General features: G+C 36.4%; 1 protein-coding gene across 1 annotated transcript in view; it reads right to left on the bottom strand.

The window, feature by feature from the left end:
- Window positions 1-16,924, bottom strand: part of LOC132127267 (seizure 6-like protein) — a 53,100-nt gene extending 36,176 nt beyond the window's left edge. The window contains exons 1-2 of the mRNA XM_059539062.1: window positions 16,687-16,924; window positions 13,003-13,382 (exon numbers count right to left, since the gene is read on the bottom strand). Of these exons, the coding sequence (XP_059395045.1) occupies window positions 13,003-13,084 (82 nt within the window). The 5' untranslated portion in view covers window positions 13,085-13,382; window positions 16,687-16,924. The remainder of the gene's footprint in view (window positions 1-13,002; window positions 13,383-16,686) is intronic.
- Window positions 16,925-17,350: the final 426 nt, after the last annotated feature.

Raw genomic sequence — 17,350 nt, 5'->3', positions numbered from 1 at the left:
TAATTAATCTAAATTCTCATTCTCCACATATACATGACGGCAGCCATTTTCTCAAGGGATCGCTGGCCCGGCTTACTAATTTGAACACCTGCCTCATTAGCGATGGTGCCCGGCCCTGAGCTCAATGCCGGCTATTACTGGAAGCTCACACTACAGGGATAGCGAAAAAGAAGAGCAGGAACTAGAAATAATGATTTTTTTTTCATTGGAAGCTAATGAGAGCAGCACAGACACTGGGTCGATGTCTCGGGACAGTTCCTACATGCCCCCATTGGGTCAGTCCAGCCCTCTAGATCCAATGCTGAACTGGAGCAGCCATTGATTGTGTTGGGACGAGCCACATGACACATCATCTCTGTCTATAGTGCTGCCCAATGCACCACGGATACAATATTAAACCAATGATCTACCATGCGAAAACCCTTATCTTTTGGGAGTCTGTAAACATGTACAAATTACATCAAGAGTCTTGGAAAAATGGCTGTTGACTGCACAGCTATAGATTGACACAGTCATCCGTCGATGTGGAAAATAAGAGCTGTCAATCCTGACAGTACAGATTCAGTTGGCATGGACAGCTTTTCAGCACAAATCAACTTGCGTGTGTAATAAGACTTGGCATCAAAGTGGTCAAATTTAGACATTTAATCAGCTCATTTGCATTAAAGTGTATTATTTTAATGTAAGCATTTTTCCTATTTAAATATAATATGCAAAGCAACTATAAATGAGCATTCTTGAGTTAGCAATGAACAACGGCAGGCAATTTTACTCTTGTGACATATGAAATGGCATATTTAACTAAAAAGTATTAAGTGAAAAATGTATGTTTCATATTATACTTTTTATTAAATTTCACAAAATATTATAAAGAAATTGCCAGAAACACATTGAATTAAACATAAAAAATTAAAACATACTCCAATAATCGTATTATATCTCGATAAATCGTATCTGTCTCGATGAAACTAGCTTTTCTAGTGAAAAATTACAGCTAAATGGTTTTTAAAAAATAATTTACTTTGAACGATACTTGCTTCAGTTACAATTATATTAGATAAACAATGAATTAGAATTGCAATTCTGCAACCTGTTTGGTAACTCAATTCAAAAAAAGTTTCATTTCAGGTATTAAATTGGAATTCAGTTCAATTCTGGACAACGCACAAACTGGTTTCATTCAACAGCACCAGAAGGCAAGTTTAAACTCTTTTAAGAAATGAAATAGTGTCAAATAAATGTAAATGTAAATCATTCTTTAATACAGTCTTTACATTGCTTTAGAAGTTGTTTGTGAACAATTTATGTGACGTAATTTCCCATAATATTGACTGGGTTATGGAAAAAATGTGTAAAAATACAGACCAATGTACCATGGTAAAATTAACAAATATTCTGATATATTGTCTTTTAAAGGCATTTACCCATATTTTAATTATGCCTTGCACTGAGTTCTGTTTAAGGGCTAAAGGAAACAGGTCAGGTCATTTTCTGCCAGGACATTTATAGTCAAACAGATTTTTTTTCATAGTGTAGTTATTGTTTCAGCATATTAAATAAGAACATGAGAAAGTCTTTTAAATATGAACACAATTCAAAAACATCAGAACAGTAAACCGTCTCATCGTCTCCATGGTGCATTTATAGGTATCTCATCCATTCTTGGATATTTTGGGGGCAGGAATCTATTGGATTCCCTCCAGGATGGCAAGGCAGATGGCATCTTCTGCCCGCTCGTCATTCCAGCGTCTCTGAGCAGCTGCACAGGTGTGCATCGTCTGTCCTGTTCCTCTCTCTCTCTCCTCGCACCCTCTGCCTTTAATCTCAGCGCTCCTCCCTCAACATTCTGACCTTTGCTTTGGTTTTATTTGTGTTATTTTGGGATGCTGTGTTCCTCAAAGCTGAGGTGAAACTAACAGTGTTTTCTACGATACGACAAGAGTGTGATTAACCACTTCTCTGGAGAACAAAGTGCGGATGTTCATCAGAGGGCTGTATCCTCTCCATTCTCCCTCTCCTGCCTTCATTTAAGTAACAGAGTGTACACAGGGATCAAAAAGATCAAGAAGAACGATAGAACAATCTCTCTCTCTGGGCATCGGCCCACAAAAACACACAGACTCCTCACAAACCTCTGTCAATTTTCAGAATAGCAGATTCTCAAAGATTTGGGCTCAGTAAGATTTTAAGAAATTAATAGGCCTACTTTTAATCAGTAAGGACTCATTAAATTTATTTAAAAATACATTTAAAATGTTACAAATATATCTATATCAGATTAATCCTGCTCTATTGAATAATCCTGAAATACGTAGCACAGTTTCCACAAAAAATATAAAGCAGCACTAGGGTTTTCAACAAACAGAAATGTTTCTTGAGCTCAAATCAGCATATCAGAATGATTTCTGCAGGATCATGTGACACTGAAGACTGGAGTAAAGATGCTTTAAAAATTCAGCTTTGCATCACAGGAATAAACTACATTTTTAAATATATTCAATTAGAAAACAGAAATTTGAAATTGTTAAATATTTCACAACATTTTTTTCCCCGTTTGTTTTAATTATTTAGAATCAATTCAATGCAGTCACATGACCTCATTATATTGCTCGTTTCACTCAGCATATGGCATCCAGTTATCATCTTGGAAATATTTACAATAATTTCTCCCCTTTAATTCAGTTTAAAGAGTTTACAATTTTATAAAAAAAATAAAATAAAAAAATAAAAAACTGCATTATTATAATATAAAATCTAAAAATTCAATTGGAAATTGAAGTTTTGTGCCTTGCATTATGGGACTAAGTATTTCAAGTTGTGTTCTTTAGCTGACTCAAATGTAGTATGTCATTCCAGATGTTCCATGCGTACAGAAATTCACATAACATAGAGTATAATAGTAAATAATAATAAATGTAATTACTAATTAGTATGCAACTTCAAAACCAGCCCACAGATAATGGCCTTTGAGATTCTTCCCCATCCAACCTGAATATGTTTGGCAGTTTTTCCATGGCAATGTCACATTCTGTGTATTCACTGCGTACTTTTCTTGGTAAAGCTACTTTGGACCAATTTGGACCAAAAGTGCTCTACTAATAAAACAGAATTGAACTGAACTGAATTCCACTCTCAAAGTTTTTCCCAAAGATTTCCTGTGTTTATATTCCTACCACCATGACAACCCATCTTAAAAGCCCTCTCCATTTACAATTAATGCGGTTGTCCTTTAAAACATTTATTTGTTGATTTATTTATGCTTTATGCTACCCCGAGGAAACCCGCTGAACGTCTAAAAATCAAAGCGCATGTCATCTACACACAGATCCTGTGACAGTGAGGAGGTTTCATAAGCATGACAAAGTTTGATGGATGCAAGATGGAAAAAAGGCTATGAAAATGAGTGTTTTTCTCTTTTTTTCCCCCTCTTCTCCGTGCCTTGACTCCTCCATCTTGTGCTCCATGCATGAACGGGATGCAGTCTGGAGTGTGAGTGGTGTTTCAATGACTGTTGCCCACAGAGAAGCACTAAAGTGTGCAGCCCTGCCAAGAACCCTCCAACCGATCGCTCATTCACACGCTCAGAAGTCCTGGATCCGACTGCAGCCGAGACAGCACAGGCAGAAAACACCCGGCCACCCATTTTATCACAGCCCACGGGACGCCTTACATATGACGCTAACAATAAAGCATCATAGTATCATGTATACCATGGAACATGGATGTAACAATCACTAAAAAACAGAAGCACTAAAGATTACTGAAATATTAAAAAAATTTCTGAACAAAGTACCTTGGTAAAAAGTGATAGAATCAGATGGTAAAGCCATGGTACTTTGATGTAAACCATGACACCACAGTATTTCCATGTTACTCCAAGGTATCAGACAATATGTTTTTCTGATAAAACCACATTATTCTAAGAAGCACTTTAAAATAGCCAGTAAATACTCTTATTGTGGTACATTCACATTTGTAAGGAAAAATACCATGTTTCTGATACCATACCACAGTTATAACCAGAAAAATCATGGTATTACCATGTTACCAAATTAAAAACATTGTATCACCATGGTAAATATTCATAAATCAATGGTATTAACCATGTTACCATATCAAAACTGGTATTAGCATGGTAAACATCCATGCTTTTAACATTTTCCTTAAAATGTGATGGTACCATGAATATAGTGATGGCATCAGGTAAAAATACCATGGTATTTACAGTAATAGTTTCAGATGGTAATACTATGGTAGTTTTGGTACAAATGTACATGGTAGTTACAATAATACCACGGCATATTAGTAAGTAGTAAGTTCTCTAGTATATATCAAAAGTACCATGATACCTCCACAAAAGGTGTAAAGGGCATTAAAGCTCTTCAGCCACATTTCAAGACATTAATTCCCATCTACAAAAGCAGCAGGCACGAGTCCTTATCACATTCAGGAATGATTCAGATCTAAACGTCTGAAATTACATTAATTCTGAGACTCTTTCTAAAGCTGTCTTCATGCCCCGAAAAAGTCATTTCCATAATAGCATAAAATGAAGTTTCAGCACTGAATCTACTCTCTCCACCTGCTGGGACTGTCCGTCTGCATTAGCGGCTGACAGCGCTCGCAAGCACCGGATGAACAAACCAGACAGCTGAAGGTGTGTAAAACATTGAGCTAAAACGTTAAGGCAAACACTCGCTCTAAAATGTCACCGTGGAGACAGGGGAGCTGACGGCAATGCTTTGACTGCATTTCTCACCTCGTCTCGATGTGCTAAATGCACCCAGGCTCAGGTGAAGGCAGTCGCTTGCATGCAGAACTCAAATCAGAGAAACAGGTTGGGACATTTCAAAACATGCGACCTGTCAGCGACCGCTTTGAAGAAAAGGGAAGCTGAAATATTAAGCATGTAAAATGCTCCGCGGAAATTGAGTTGTCATGTGCCTGACAGATGGTGCATGTTTTTCAACAACCGTTCCATCTGGCTCAAGTGACAACGTCATATTCAGAGGCTCAGATTCATCATGGAGCATCTTCAAAGTTCAGCGCTGACGTTCTGAATCGCTCATTCACATGCATCATTATAGCTATAGCCACGTTAGGAGCGATTATGAGGGGCTGTGTCCTATTCCTCAACAATATCCTGCTTTTTAATCTCTTTAAAAGGCGACTGTTGGCAACAGTAAACATTTAGACGCTTGAGGAGCCTTATTCTCCAGTCTTGAAGGTCTTGCATAATTCCATTACAGTTTATTGCTTTTCTTTTAACAGCAGAGTGCATTAAAAGGAGGGAACAATCAAGATACAACAAAAACCAGGCTTAAACTCACATTTCCCATTTGAGCACCTTGGCTCAATCTGAGGGAGCAAATGTCCTTAAAGGAACCGTTATCCCCAAAATTTGCTGAGAATGTACTCACACTCAAGCCATACAAGATGTAAAGGAGTTAGTTTATTCATGGAGATGTGGAGAAATGTATCATTTAATCACTTGCTCACCAATGGGTGAATGGGTGCCGTCAGAATGAGAGTCCAAACAGCTGATAAATACATCACAATAATCCACAAGTGATCCACACCACTCAAGCCAATCAATTAATGTCTTGCAAGAGAAAAATCTGTATGTTTTAAAGAATAAATACATAATTAAGAAAGTTTTTAACTTCAAACAGATCCAAATCAGTTGTAAACAAATATGTTGGTGGATTTTGCTGTGAGAGGACAACAGGGGATGGACTTTTTCAATGGACAAAGCATTATTATGGATTTTGTCAAAACAACAATGATTCAAAGTTAAAACAACTTCATGGTGAATTTGCTTCTTACAAACATAGCTTTTTCTCAGCTTCACAAGATATTACCTGATGGACTGGAGTGGTGTTAATTACTTGTGGATTATCGGCTGTTTGGACTCTCTTTCCGATGGCACCCATTCACTGCAGAGGATCCATCGGTGAGCAAGTGATGAAATGCTACATTTCTCCAAATTTCTTCCAATGGAGAAACAAACCAATCTACATCTTGGATGGCCTGAGGGTAAGTACATTTTCAGCAAATCTTTATTTATGAGAGAACTACTACTTAAAACTCAACAAACATGAAATGGTGGAACGCTGCAACCAAATGTGATTAATGTTCTAAGTCAAACAATTTTGGCATGACATACACTGAATCCTTTAAAATAAGACTAGGATCATTTATTATGAAAGTCAAGCTGATTTTGATATCATGTTAACTTTAATCAGTCATGCACACACACTCTTCTGCATGTCCGAGTAAACATTTTAGAGCATTTAATGACCCCTGAAATGAATCCAGTCAGTGCAACTAAACACAAACACACACTAATATTTCCTCTTTTCAGGCCACTGGTAAAAATGAGCCGATCCTTTGGGTCTTTCATTAGTTTTGTCAGATTCACTCCACCAATGCAATCAGTCAGGGCTGATTAACACTGCCTGATCATTTCATTAACACTCCGAGGCAACAGATGCTCGGCTGTGAAACTCTTGTGTCAGGATGTTTACGCTAAACTGTTTCCTCACGTTTTCATCAAGAAACGTTAAAGAGGGCCTTAATTTGTCTTTTCGTTTGACAGATTCTTGCTGCCTACCTGATAAGCTAGTTGGCAAAATCTCAGAGCTGGTAACCAATAGTTTGATGGGTTGATCCCAGCAGGAAGAAAAACATCCATATTTTGCCATTTAGCAAAACACAGAGTCCTAAAGGGGGACTGAACCTGAAACTAGACCAAGAGCAGTGTTTGCCAGTGCAAAATTCTAAATTTTTATCGTCTGTAGGTTGCTGGTTAAACACTAACATAAATAACAAATGTAACACTGTTATGGCAGTTACCACATAATATCTCAGCTGAGGTTTAAGGGAGGAATTGTAACTAGTTATGAATTATGACTTGTATGGCTGAATTAAAAAAACTATTTAATATTCAGACATTAAAGGAATGTAGAGACTAATTCATATTTTAATTAAAAGGATTTTAGTAAAAAATAATTTCTTAAAAATTATAATAGCTCACATTATTTTAAGAATATATATATATATATATATATATATATATATATATATATATATATATAATTTTTAAGTGTATATATGATTTGAAATAGTAAACTTTTGAAATAATATAAAACGTCTTTACTGTCACTTAATTAGCCGGTAATGCATAAAGCATGTCCTAAAACCACCACTTACAATCTTTAAAATCTCATCTTGATTTTTTTTGTGCTGTAGGACACGAGTGTTCAAAGGACACCCGAGAAAGTCTCACCAATTCCCAGTGACTAGAGAATCTGTGTGAAGGATGAGGAGGTGCTGAGCTGCTGAGTCGGGCTCCAGGCGCTGAAGAGAAGCTGTCAGTCGCCCTCCCGTCAGCAAACCTCCAGGGCATCAGATGCAAACCTCTCATTCGGAGGAAACTACAGCGTAAAGCACTTTCCAAGATCCACTGTATACATGCACAGGCTGCCAGCCCACGGTATAGGATAGCAGATATTATGCAAGCTGCCCTACTGTCAGAGCTTATAAAATGCCAGTGATCTTGCATACAACCGTATTCTGATGTAGACAGAAATCTTAAGAGCTTATAGCTATTTTTAACACACCACATGCTTAACTGAAATAATACCATAATGCAAGCCAACAAATTACTCTAGAGATATTAACTAACGCTTATATTTACAGAACATGCCAGTGTTCAATGGATCTACATTAGTGTTTGTTTTCATATCCGATTAGGGAAATATGATATTAGCAAAACAAACACCTGGTGATGTATTCAGAACCAGACAGAAGCCCATCATATCCTAAATCAACAAACCCACACAGGTACAATCAAATGAGTCATTCTATGAAACTATGCCTTTTTCATTGTTTTTTTTTTCTTTTTTTTTTGAAATACCTTAATATATACTTAAAAATTACAATGATTTCAATATATATATATAAAAAAATAAAGTATAATTTTATAAATGTATAATGTAATCTATTACTTTATTGTAAATGTATTGTAGTTATATTAAACATTGATTAAATTAATTACAATTATTTTATAATAAATAAACAAAGGTATGAGCTACCATACAATATTTGGGGCTGGCTAGATATGAAATATGTATAAAAAACTAAATAAATAAACTTCAATAATCATTAAAGTATGTAGTTTTACTTTTTTAACCAATATAAATATTAGAGAAAGTGATTAAAAACATTCCTTAAAACCATTTTAAATTCATAATTTTACTTGTATTTATAGAAATATATTTTTTTATAGAATTATATTACACAAATAAATTAAATTATTTTAGAATATAAAATAATTTGCAAGTAACATTTTAAACACTGTCTCAGACAAATAAAGTATTAATAAATTGTACTGTGCCATCTTGAGTCACATTAAAATATTAATTTTAAATAATTATTTAATTTTTCCCATCTGCACTGCTGGTAGTTCTGCCTCTGGCTGATACTTATACAAATATTCACTTTTCTTTAATTACTTGTGTACTATAAAAAAAAATCATGGTAATGAGGCCAGCTAAACAAAAACATAACACAAGGCAATAACAGAAAATGTCTATAACTATCCATACACTCATAAATATAAAGATTCTTTATTGTTTTTTATTTATTTATTATTATTACATTCTATGTGGTTCCATCTAGTTGTAAAAGTTTTTTTTATAATATTTTAAAAAAAAATTCACTGAAAGGTTCTTTGGGGAACCTAAAGGGTATTTATGGCATTGCTGTGAAATCCCCTTTTTGGAACCTATTTTCATGTTAATGAGTCAAAAGACACTTTTTACATTTTTGTAGAATGACCCAATGTTCCAGTCTCCATAAATCCACAGCAAAGGACACATATTTTTTCCATAAATCCACAGCAAAGGACACATATTTAAGCCTGTAGTCCTCTGAGAGCACATCTCACACACTTGTTTTAGTTCCTATCAGACATTTCCTGCGGGACATTCTTGCCCTTTCTATTCTGATTTGGCTTTGTGTATCAGAAACTAGGCAGAGCTGCGGAGAAAGACAATAAATGATGTGATGGGAAGAGAAGGACAAATTCCAGATGAGTGAGTTTCAGAAGGTGCAGAACAGACAGTCTGTCACCTAGAGAGCTCTGGCCCTGTGAAAATAACACTGACAGCACCGCCAGAATAGTCGATCTGATTTTTGGGAGAGCTACTGTGAATTTGCTTAAAACTTTGCAGGCGATAGAAATCGCACTCACTCATTCCTAACCCATATGACTTTCTTTCCTCTGTGGAAGCAGAGCGTGAGTCCTATGAATACTTTTATGGCACTTTTGAAGCATGAAAGCCCTAGTTCCCATTCACTGTAATTGCATGGAAGAGAGCGACCAGCACAATTCTTCTACAAATGAACACCAAACACAATGATGGAGAGCAAATAGTCACATGAGATAATTATTTCTTTAAAATATAACAATTTAGATTCAACTGAGTCGCCAGTAAAACCACTCTCATGTGTTTTGTAGCATGGAAGAGCGCTATCATATCACCGGCAGTAAATAAAGACAGCTATGTAACTAAGATCTCATTCCTTTTAACGAATCAGAGTGTGCCGAAACAAAGAGAACTCAATTATTATGGGACGTGATCCAAAGTGAACACAAGGGACATGATAACTTTTTAAATCTTACACTACTAGTTATGGAAAGTGCTGGGTTCAGTACCAATTCAGTTCTATATTAAGTTAAGTAATCACTATTATAGATGTTGTCGATTTCCAGACAATTTCAACTCATTATTTGTAAACGCAAACAATGCACTGTAAATGTGTTTAAAGTAATGCTCTTATGCTGTTTAATTCAATTCACATTTTCCACTATGTCAATTAAACAAAAGCCAACTTGGAAGCTAATGTGGCAATCTAGATTTTGAATAACAGTTGAAAAACAAATGGTTTTTGGCATTAAATTGCCATTTTGTTTCTTTACACATCATATTCTGTGCAGACTACAGAATATTGCATGGTTAAAGCTGTCAACCTAAACTAAATGGAACACAACATTAAAATGGAAGTCTATGGAGCGAGGAAAAACATTAAAAATACCCACAAGAATTATAGCCTATGTATTTGAATCCACAAGACTTAATATTATATGTATTAACATGAGACTAGTCTACAAATCTTGCCTGCAGTTTATCCAACATTCAACTCTCTTAATGGCCATGTGGGTACTCTTTAATGCTGTATGTCCACAATCTAAGTCTAGATATAATTGATTCTTCCTTCTGTTTCTCCTTGTAAATGTGATTAAAACTTCATTTCAGTCTTACTATAATTTACTTTCAGGTCTATTTCAGATTTTCCTGTGGCTTCCTTAGCACACTCATCTGCCAATTTATTTCCTTTTATTCCTGAGCTGAACGGTACCTTTAAACCCATCATCTGAATCCTGTACAATGTCTGAAGGATCTCAATCAGTACATCGGATCTACTCTCAATATGACCACTTTCTAGTGTCATTAATGTCAGAACAAAGAAGAGCCCTCAATGGTCTATTTTCCTCAACCCACTGCAGTGCCAATAAAACTGCGATCATTTCTGTAGTGTGTACTGATAAATTATCTGAAATCCTTTTGTTAACTTCTAAAATCTATTACTGTGTATGCCACTACTCTTATCTATCTTTTGATGTATCTGAATAAATCAAGACATAATTAAAATAATTGGTTTGAATCCAGATATACACCATTTGAGCGTTATATCTGTCCCCCTGAGCCTCCTGATTTCAGACTTTTCTTTTTTCCAACAGGGTTTTAACCCTTCTTTTGCTGGATGATCTATGTTATGTCCTTGTATACTAGCCCAGTAATTCAAAGAAAGTTGCATTCTCCTCAGTTCTAAGGGTATTTTCCCTGTTTCAATCTGTAATGCTGCCATAGGGGTATATCCCCTTTTATTAACCTTAACGCCTTATACTGAATTTTGTCCAATTCCTTTAACATGCTGGTAGCAGCAGATTGAAATACTATAGCCTACATCCATAATCAAGTACTGATCGTATTAGTCCGGTATATATTCTTTTCAATGACACCCTCTCAGCCCCCCAGTCCTTACCAAACATCTAATTAATTTATGTACTTTCTTGCATTTATCAATAATTTTCTCAATATGTATTTTAAACGTGAGTTTCTCATCAAACCATACCCCTAAAAACTTAAAACATGAAACACTTTCTATATTTTAGCCATATAAATTTAATTTTATCGCCTTGTCAACCTTACGTTTTGAGAAAATTATTGTCTTTGTTTTTTCGACTGAAAATCTAAACCCCCACTGATATGACCATGTTTCCACTTCTGTTATAACTGCTTGCATTTTCCTAACAGTAAAATCCACATCCGCGTCGACAATCTCATCATTAAACATGGCGGTAAAACGCGAAACGTACCTGCGCGTGTGGGTATGTCTGCTTCGCTGTGATTGGCTGATCATGCTGTCAACGGAATAAAGCCCGCCTACAACGTTCACAACAGGTGCTCGAAAAACACGAATACGTCAAACCAATGAATATAGAGACGAATAATTACGAAACAGACACAGATATCAAAATTAATTTAAAATCACTCGAATCAATAAATAATATAATAAATAAAATAATAAAGCTTTATCTGCATCTCCGTGTCTGTGACCATAACGCACGTTTAACCAAGGATGATACAATAACTGCGACTAATATAGCGTAATATAAACATACAAACAGCAGTTTGTACTATTAACGACATTAAAAAGTAGTGTAGTGTTTGTAGTGATTATGTTTGAAGCAATTTTAACTTGCATAGCCTACGTGAGTTTTTAATATAGCCTTGTTCTATAGAAACAAAAACATATAGGCTATATTGTTTCTACTTGCTTATAGTGTAGCAAACGTTGTTCCTTTAACATGGAAACAAATGGAGATGGAATATGAATTTGCATTGAATAGAAATAATCCAAATGCAGACAGGTGTCTTTTCCTTCCCATTTCATAAGATCGGCGCACACCACTGACGCAAAATAAACCATATTTTTTTACTAGAGGACAGAATCGTGTTAAGGAGACACATGCACTCGCGCATGTCCCGATTAAAGATGAGTTGCCCACGCGCGTGGAACTGAGCTAAATTTACCCAGCAAGTGATTAAAGAGCTGCTCGGGGAAGAAAAACACGGGTGGATGAACCAACACAGTCATTTGACTTCTTGTTCACGCATCTGCATGAATAATGCAACAGCATTGCATTTATTACACCAGGTCAGGGAGGGTGAGTGCTCCTGTTTTGGGGAGGTGACACTCACTGAAATCAAACTGCTCCCGTTTCTGATGCGAGCGCCCGATTTACTAAAGAAAGCCTTTATTTTTTATCGCAATCTTGCGCAAAGAAACTCATAATAGCGTAAAGGAAGCACGCTTATGAATGAACAAGCACACATACACGCGTATTAGCTGACAACAAACCAGTGCATTTTCATTTCATTCCATGTACTTTCATTACAGTTAAAGCACAAGTCCAAAGGGATTTTTTTTTACTATGATTTAAGCACGATGTCTATACATTACATCTATACATGTGATATATAAAAACACATTCAGTTGGAATCCCGCAGCGTTTCTCTTTGTCCAAGCGCGTTATTATGCAGCAGATCCACACATAAGCATGTTTCTTCATTATTTCTGCCCCACTTTTGTCTTGAAAACAATTCTGGCAGCGCATGCACGAGCCAAACTGATCAAAACAGGCATGCTTGTCTCATATGCTCTTGTCCGCAAACCTCACAGGTCGCATCGGTTAGACTAAACTCAAATACTTGTTTTGCAACGAGTCTTTATCAAATAGGCTGTGCGTAATCATGATAAAAGTGAGGTGCGTGTTATTAAAGTTTCCAGGGCTCTTTCTGTTAAACAGCAGTGTCAGTGCATCAAAGACACAAGGGCATCTGAATGAATCAGTGCAGTAATCAACATTACCTTGGGTTGTGATCTCTCCCCATAGGATTCCAATCCAAACCACCAAGCCGACCAGCACAGCTTCACTTTGAACTCCCAGCATGTTAAGACACAGTCCAAAGGGGGTCCAGCCCAGAACAATCACAGATGCAGCGTTGAAGTCCACAGCAGAGCTGCTTGGTGTCAGAGATGTGGAGTTGAACTCAGAGGCGGAGTGTGTGCATGAGCTTCAATGTGTTCACAGCTCTGTGATGTCGGTTTGGTCTCCAGCTCTCTTCATCTCTTCTCTGCTGAACTCCGCAGTGTGTCTTCTCCTTCACTCACCCCTCCTCTCTCTCTCTCTCTCTCTCTCTTTCTCTCTCTGGTTTGTGTGTGTAAAAGTTGCTGATGCTGTGGGGAGACTATGCTGCTACAGTTTAGAATCTGAATCCAGGAAAATAGTGAATTCTTATATGTTAATAATAGATAGATAGATAGATAGATATTGCATATTTTGATCTGAAATAAACATAAGCCATGAACATAAACCTTTTAACCAATCAGAAATCTCTGAAACTCATTTCTGAGAATTGTGACAACTCTGCATTTTACCATTATGGCAATTTGAAACTCCCAGTGGAGAGGCTGGTCTCTACTCACATTACCAAATGTTTTTCCCAAATCAATCCACAGTGAAGCCCCATATGATATCATGCATGACTTCACCGGTCAAGGGAATTTATGGTCTAGTAACAGCGTTAGTCTCAGGCTAAAGGGCTCCTGGTCTGCACTAACAAATGAGATAGACCTTGAGTTTGAGGTGCCATGACCAGAGCAGACTCTGTTTCAATAAGATATGCCTGGCTATGTGAGAAGAGCTGGACAGAAACTGCATAAAGGCTTTAAGCCTGCTTTGAGATATGTGACGCTTTGATGCACTTTTATTTCTTATCAATCCAGTGGCCCGAGAAGAAAATCATTTCTCAGAGAGCGTCATTTTCCATGCTTGTTAGCTGGATCAAGCTGCTTTGCGATAATCTTTGTTAATTACTTCTGAGTGAGTGTTCCAGAAGAGAAAGAGAAAACATTCATCGGGAGAAATTCGCTTAAAGGGATAGTTCACCCAGAAATTAACATTTACTGACAATGTATTCACCATCAGGCCACACAAGATGTAGAGGAGCTTGTTTCATCATCAGAATAGATTTGGAGAAATGTAGCATTACATCACCCTCTCACCAATGGATCCTCTGCAGTGAATGGGTGCCATCAGAATGAGAGTCCAAACAACTGATAAAAACATCACAATAATCCACAAGTAATCCACACCACTCCAGTCCATCAGTTAATGTTTTATGAAGTGACAATCTAACTATGCAAGTTAAACGTTTGCTTAAATCGTTTCTTCTGTGCAAAAAATAAATGATCTTCAATTAGATAGATCCGGTGTTGTTTGGTTGTCTAAACCTTTAAATCTACAATTGAATGCCTGTTTCTAAGGCTGTAAGATCACAGCTCAATGTTGGCATTGCCACTCAGCGACTAATGAGGCATGACACATGATACACATGATATGGCTCATTGCCCAGCACTGAAACCACTGTGTTTGCCATAGTTAAAACTCATCTGCTGAATATAAAGTGATGTACATTGCATTCAATGTACTGTTTTTACTTCATGCATTTCCTGGCAACCAAACCTTGGTGTTGCTAGTGCCACACTCTTCTCTTTAAGCTAAATAAATAAATAAAGTACATGAAAAGAATTGACTGACACTCTATTGGCACTTTATAGAGGGATCCCATCCTTTCCTTGAGAAAATCTTAATTAGATCTGAGGAGGTCTAAGGATTATCTGTGATTTTTCCTGCCATCTATCAGCCGGGTTGCTGTAATTCCACACTGAAATGCCACCAAACGAGCAAATCCACAATATGCTTAGTTTACTTAGAAAGTGCTGAAACAGGTATTCTGCAGCTAATGCAGTGTGGAAAGGTCCTTGGGGAAGGGGAAACTCTTTTTTTCTTTTTTAACACCTTTGGAGCATTTCCCAGGAACAATTAAAGTCAACATGAAATGACGCTTGCAACCCATTTTTGCTGCTGTAAGATTACACATATTTAAGTGAAACACAATAATCAACAAAACAGAAAAAAATATAGGGCAGGACCAGGAACCAGGATGATTTAAAAAAAAAAATAGATGATATGTACTGGCACTGTTTAGTTCTATCTACTGTTATTTGCTATTATTGCAGCAACATTAAAGAGCTGCATTAATCATTGGCAAGATTTTAGAAAGGTTGGATTACCTACAATCACTGACTAAAACATTGACAATGTAAACAGCTTTTTGGCTATTGGTTGAAATTATTTACTATGCTTTCTTTAATAAAAAATAAAAAACAGCCTCTAACTCTAACAGCATTCTCTATTATTTTTCTATTCTTTTGACTTGTTTTATTTTTATTAAAAAAGGACCCTTTAACAAAAGCGTTCCCTATTCTTTTTCTATTCTTTCAACTTGCTCGCTTTTTTTATTTATAATAAAAAAACCTTTCTATGGTATGTGCATTAGGTTAACTGAGACTTGTCACAGCACTTACATTTTATTGCTCTTTTGTTGGATTTGATTGCTTCTATTGTCCTCGTTTGTAAGTCACTTTGAATAAAAGTGTCTGCTAAATGACTAAATATAAATGTAAAATGTAAAATAAATACAAATATACATATACATGATGTGTTCTGAGAAAGCAAATTTCTATTTGTGACCTTTGACCACAAAACCAGTCATAGGTGTAAAATTTAATCTAAGAGCCAAATAAATAAGCTTTCCATTGATGTATGGTTTGTTAGGAAAGGACAATATTTGGCCGAGATGCAACTATTTGAAAATCTGGAATCTAAGGGTTCACAAAAATCGAAATATTGAGAAAATCGCCTTTAAAGTTGCCCAAATGAAGTTCTTAGCAATGCATATTACTAATCAAAAATTAACTTTTGATATATTAATGGTAGGAAATTTACAAAATATCTTCATGGAACACGATCTTTACTTAATATCCTAATGATTTTTGGCATAAAAGAAAGATGAATACATTTTGACCCATACAATGTATTTTTGGCTATTGCTACAAATATACCCCAGTGACTTAAGAATGGTTTTGTGCTCCATGGTCACATGTTATTATTTACTTTTACTTCTATTCCAAATTTAAACATGGCATCAATTTTAATGTCATGTTGACTTTAAAGCACACTTGTCACATTACCGGACAGGCATTTGGCACCATGCACCACATGTGTGCGTGTGTGTGTCATTCATTGAATTAGACAGCACACAAATTCTCTTAGTCACACTTTAATAATAAAGCTAACAAATGCTCATTGAGTTCATCTGTGCTTTTTAGCGTGTGTGTGTGTTTCATGGAGGAGAACAAGGCCCACACACAGCGAGGATTCACTTGAGCCCTCCCACGCGCTCTCTAAACCATCCTATACGCCGTCAGGAGCCGAGATTGTGTGAGTGGAGCTCCCATGTGGCTTCACATTTCATTTACAAGCCATTCGTCTCTATTTTTTGCATGCCATTTGGTCTCTTATGGCGAGCACAGGTGTGCAGACACAGAAAATGATGAAGTTATATTAAAAACACAGCTCATAATTCTGCCTAACGTCAATATATAATATTTGTATATATAATATTGATTTACCCATCACCCCCACACCTCGTAATATCACAGTCTCTTTGTCCTCATGGCGTCTTCAGCCCCCTCCTCTACTTTCTTTCATCTGGCAGCTCGTGGTCTTTGAAGGCGGCGAGGGGCTGGCGGAGGAACCCAGGGGAGCGGCGGTCAAACTCTCAGCCCATGTTCTCTCTCCGCTCCATAATTCACAGGCTGAGCGATCCAGTGCATGGAGATCTGTTAATAAAAGATCACACGACAGAATGAGAGTGTGCAGCACATATGGAACTGAGGGGGATCTGAGATACATAAACAACCATGGCAAATAGAAGTACACATTCGGCTCACATTTTGCTGTGAGTCACACACACAAAAAAATAGTCAAGTCACTTTTATCATACAGTGCTTTTTATAAGAGATAATTTCAAAGCAGCTTAACAGTAATAATCAGGAAAATAAGAATCAATGATGCAAGCTTCTTCAAATGTGAGAGAAATTCAGCTGCATAGCAGCTATAAAACAGACATTGTTTAATTAATTATTTAGTGTAAAATTCATGAATTATGAAAGGAGTTCATAGGCACAGCTTTATCTCATGAGAATAATTGATTTGTGGGATCCTTTTTGGAAGACTGGGGTAAGTTGTCACACTTTTTTACTACAGTGAATATTTCTATGTATAATAAATAAAAATGTATAAACATAA

Source organism: Carassius carassius, chromosome 45 (genome assembly GCF_963082965.1).
Source record: "Carassius carassius chromosome 45, fCarCar2.1, whole genome shotgun sequence".
Lineage (NCBI taxonomy): Eukaryota > Metazoa > Chordata > Actinopteri > Cypriniformes > Cyprinidae > Carassius > Carassius carassius.
The sequence above is the reverse complement of the archived record's forward strand: the minus strand, read 5'-3'. Positions and strand labels throughout refer to the sequence as shown.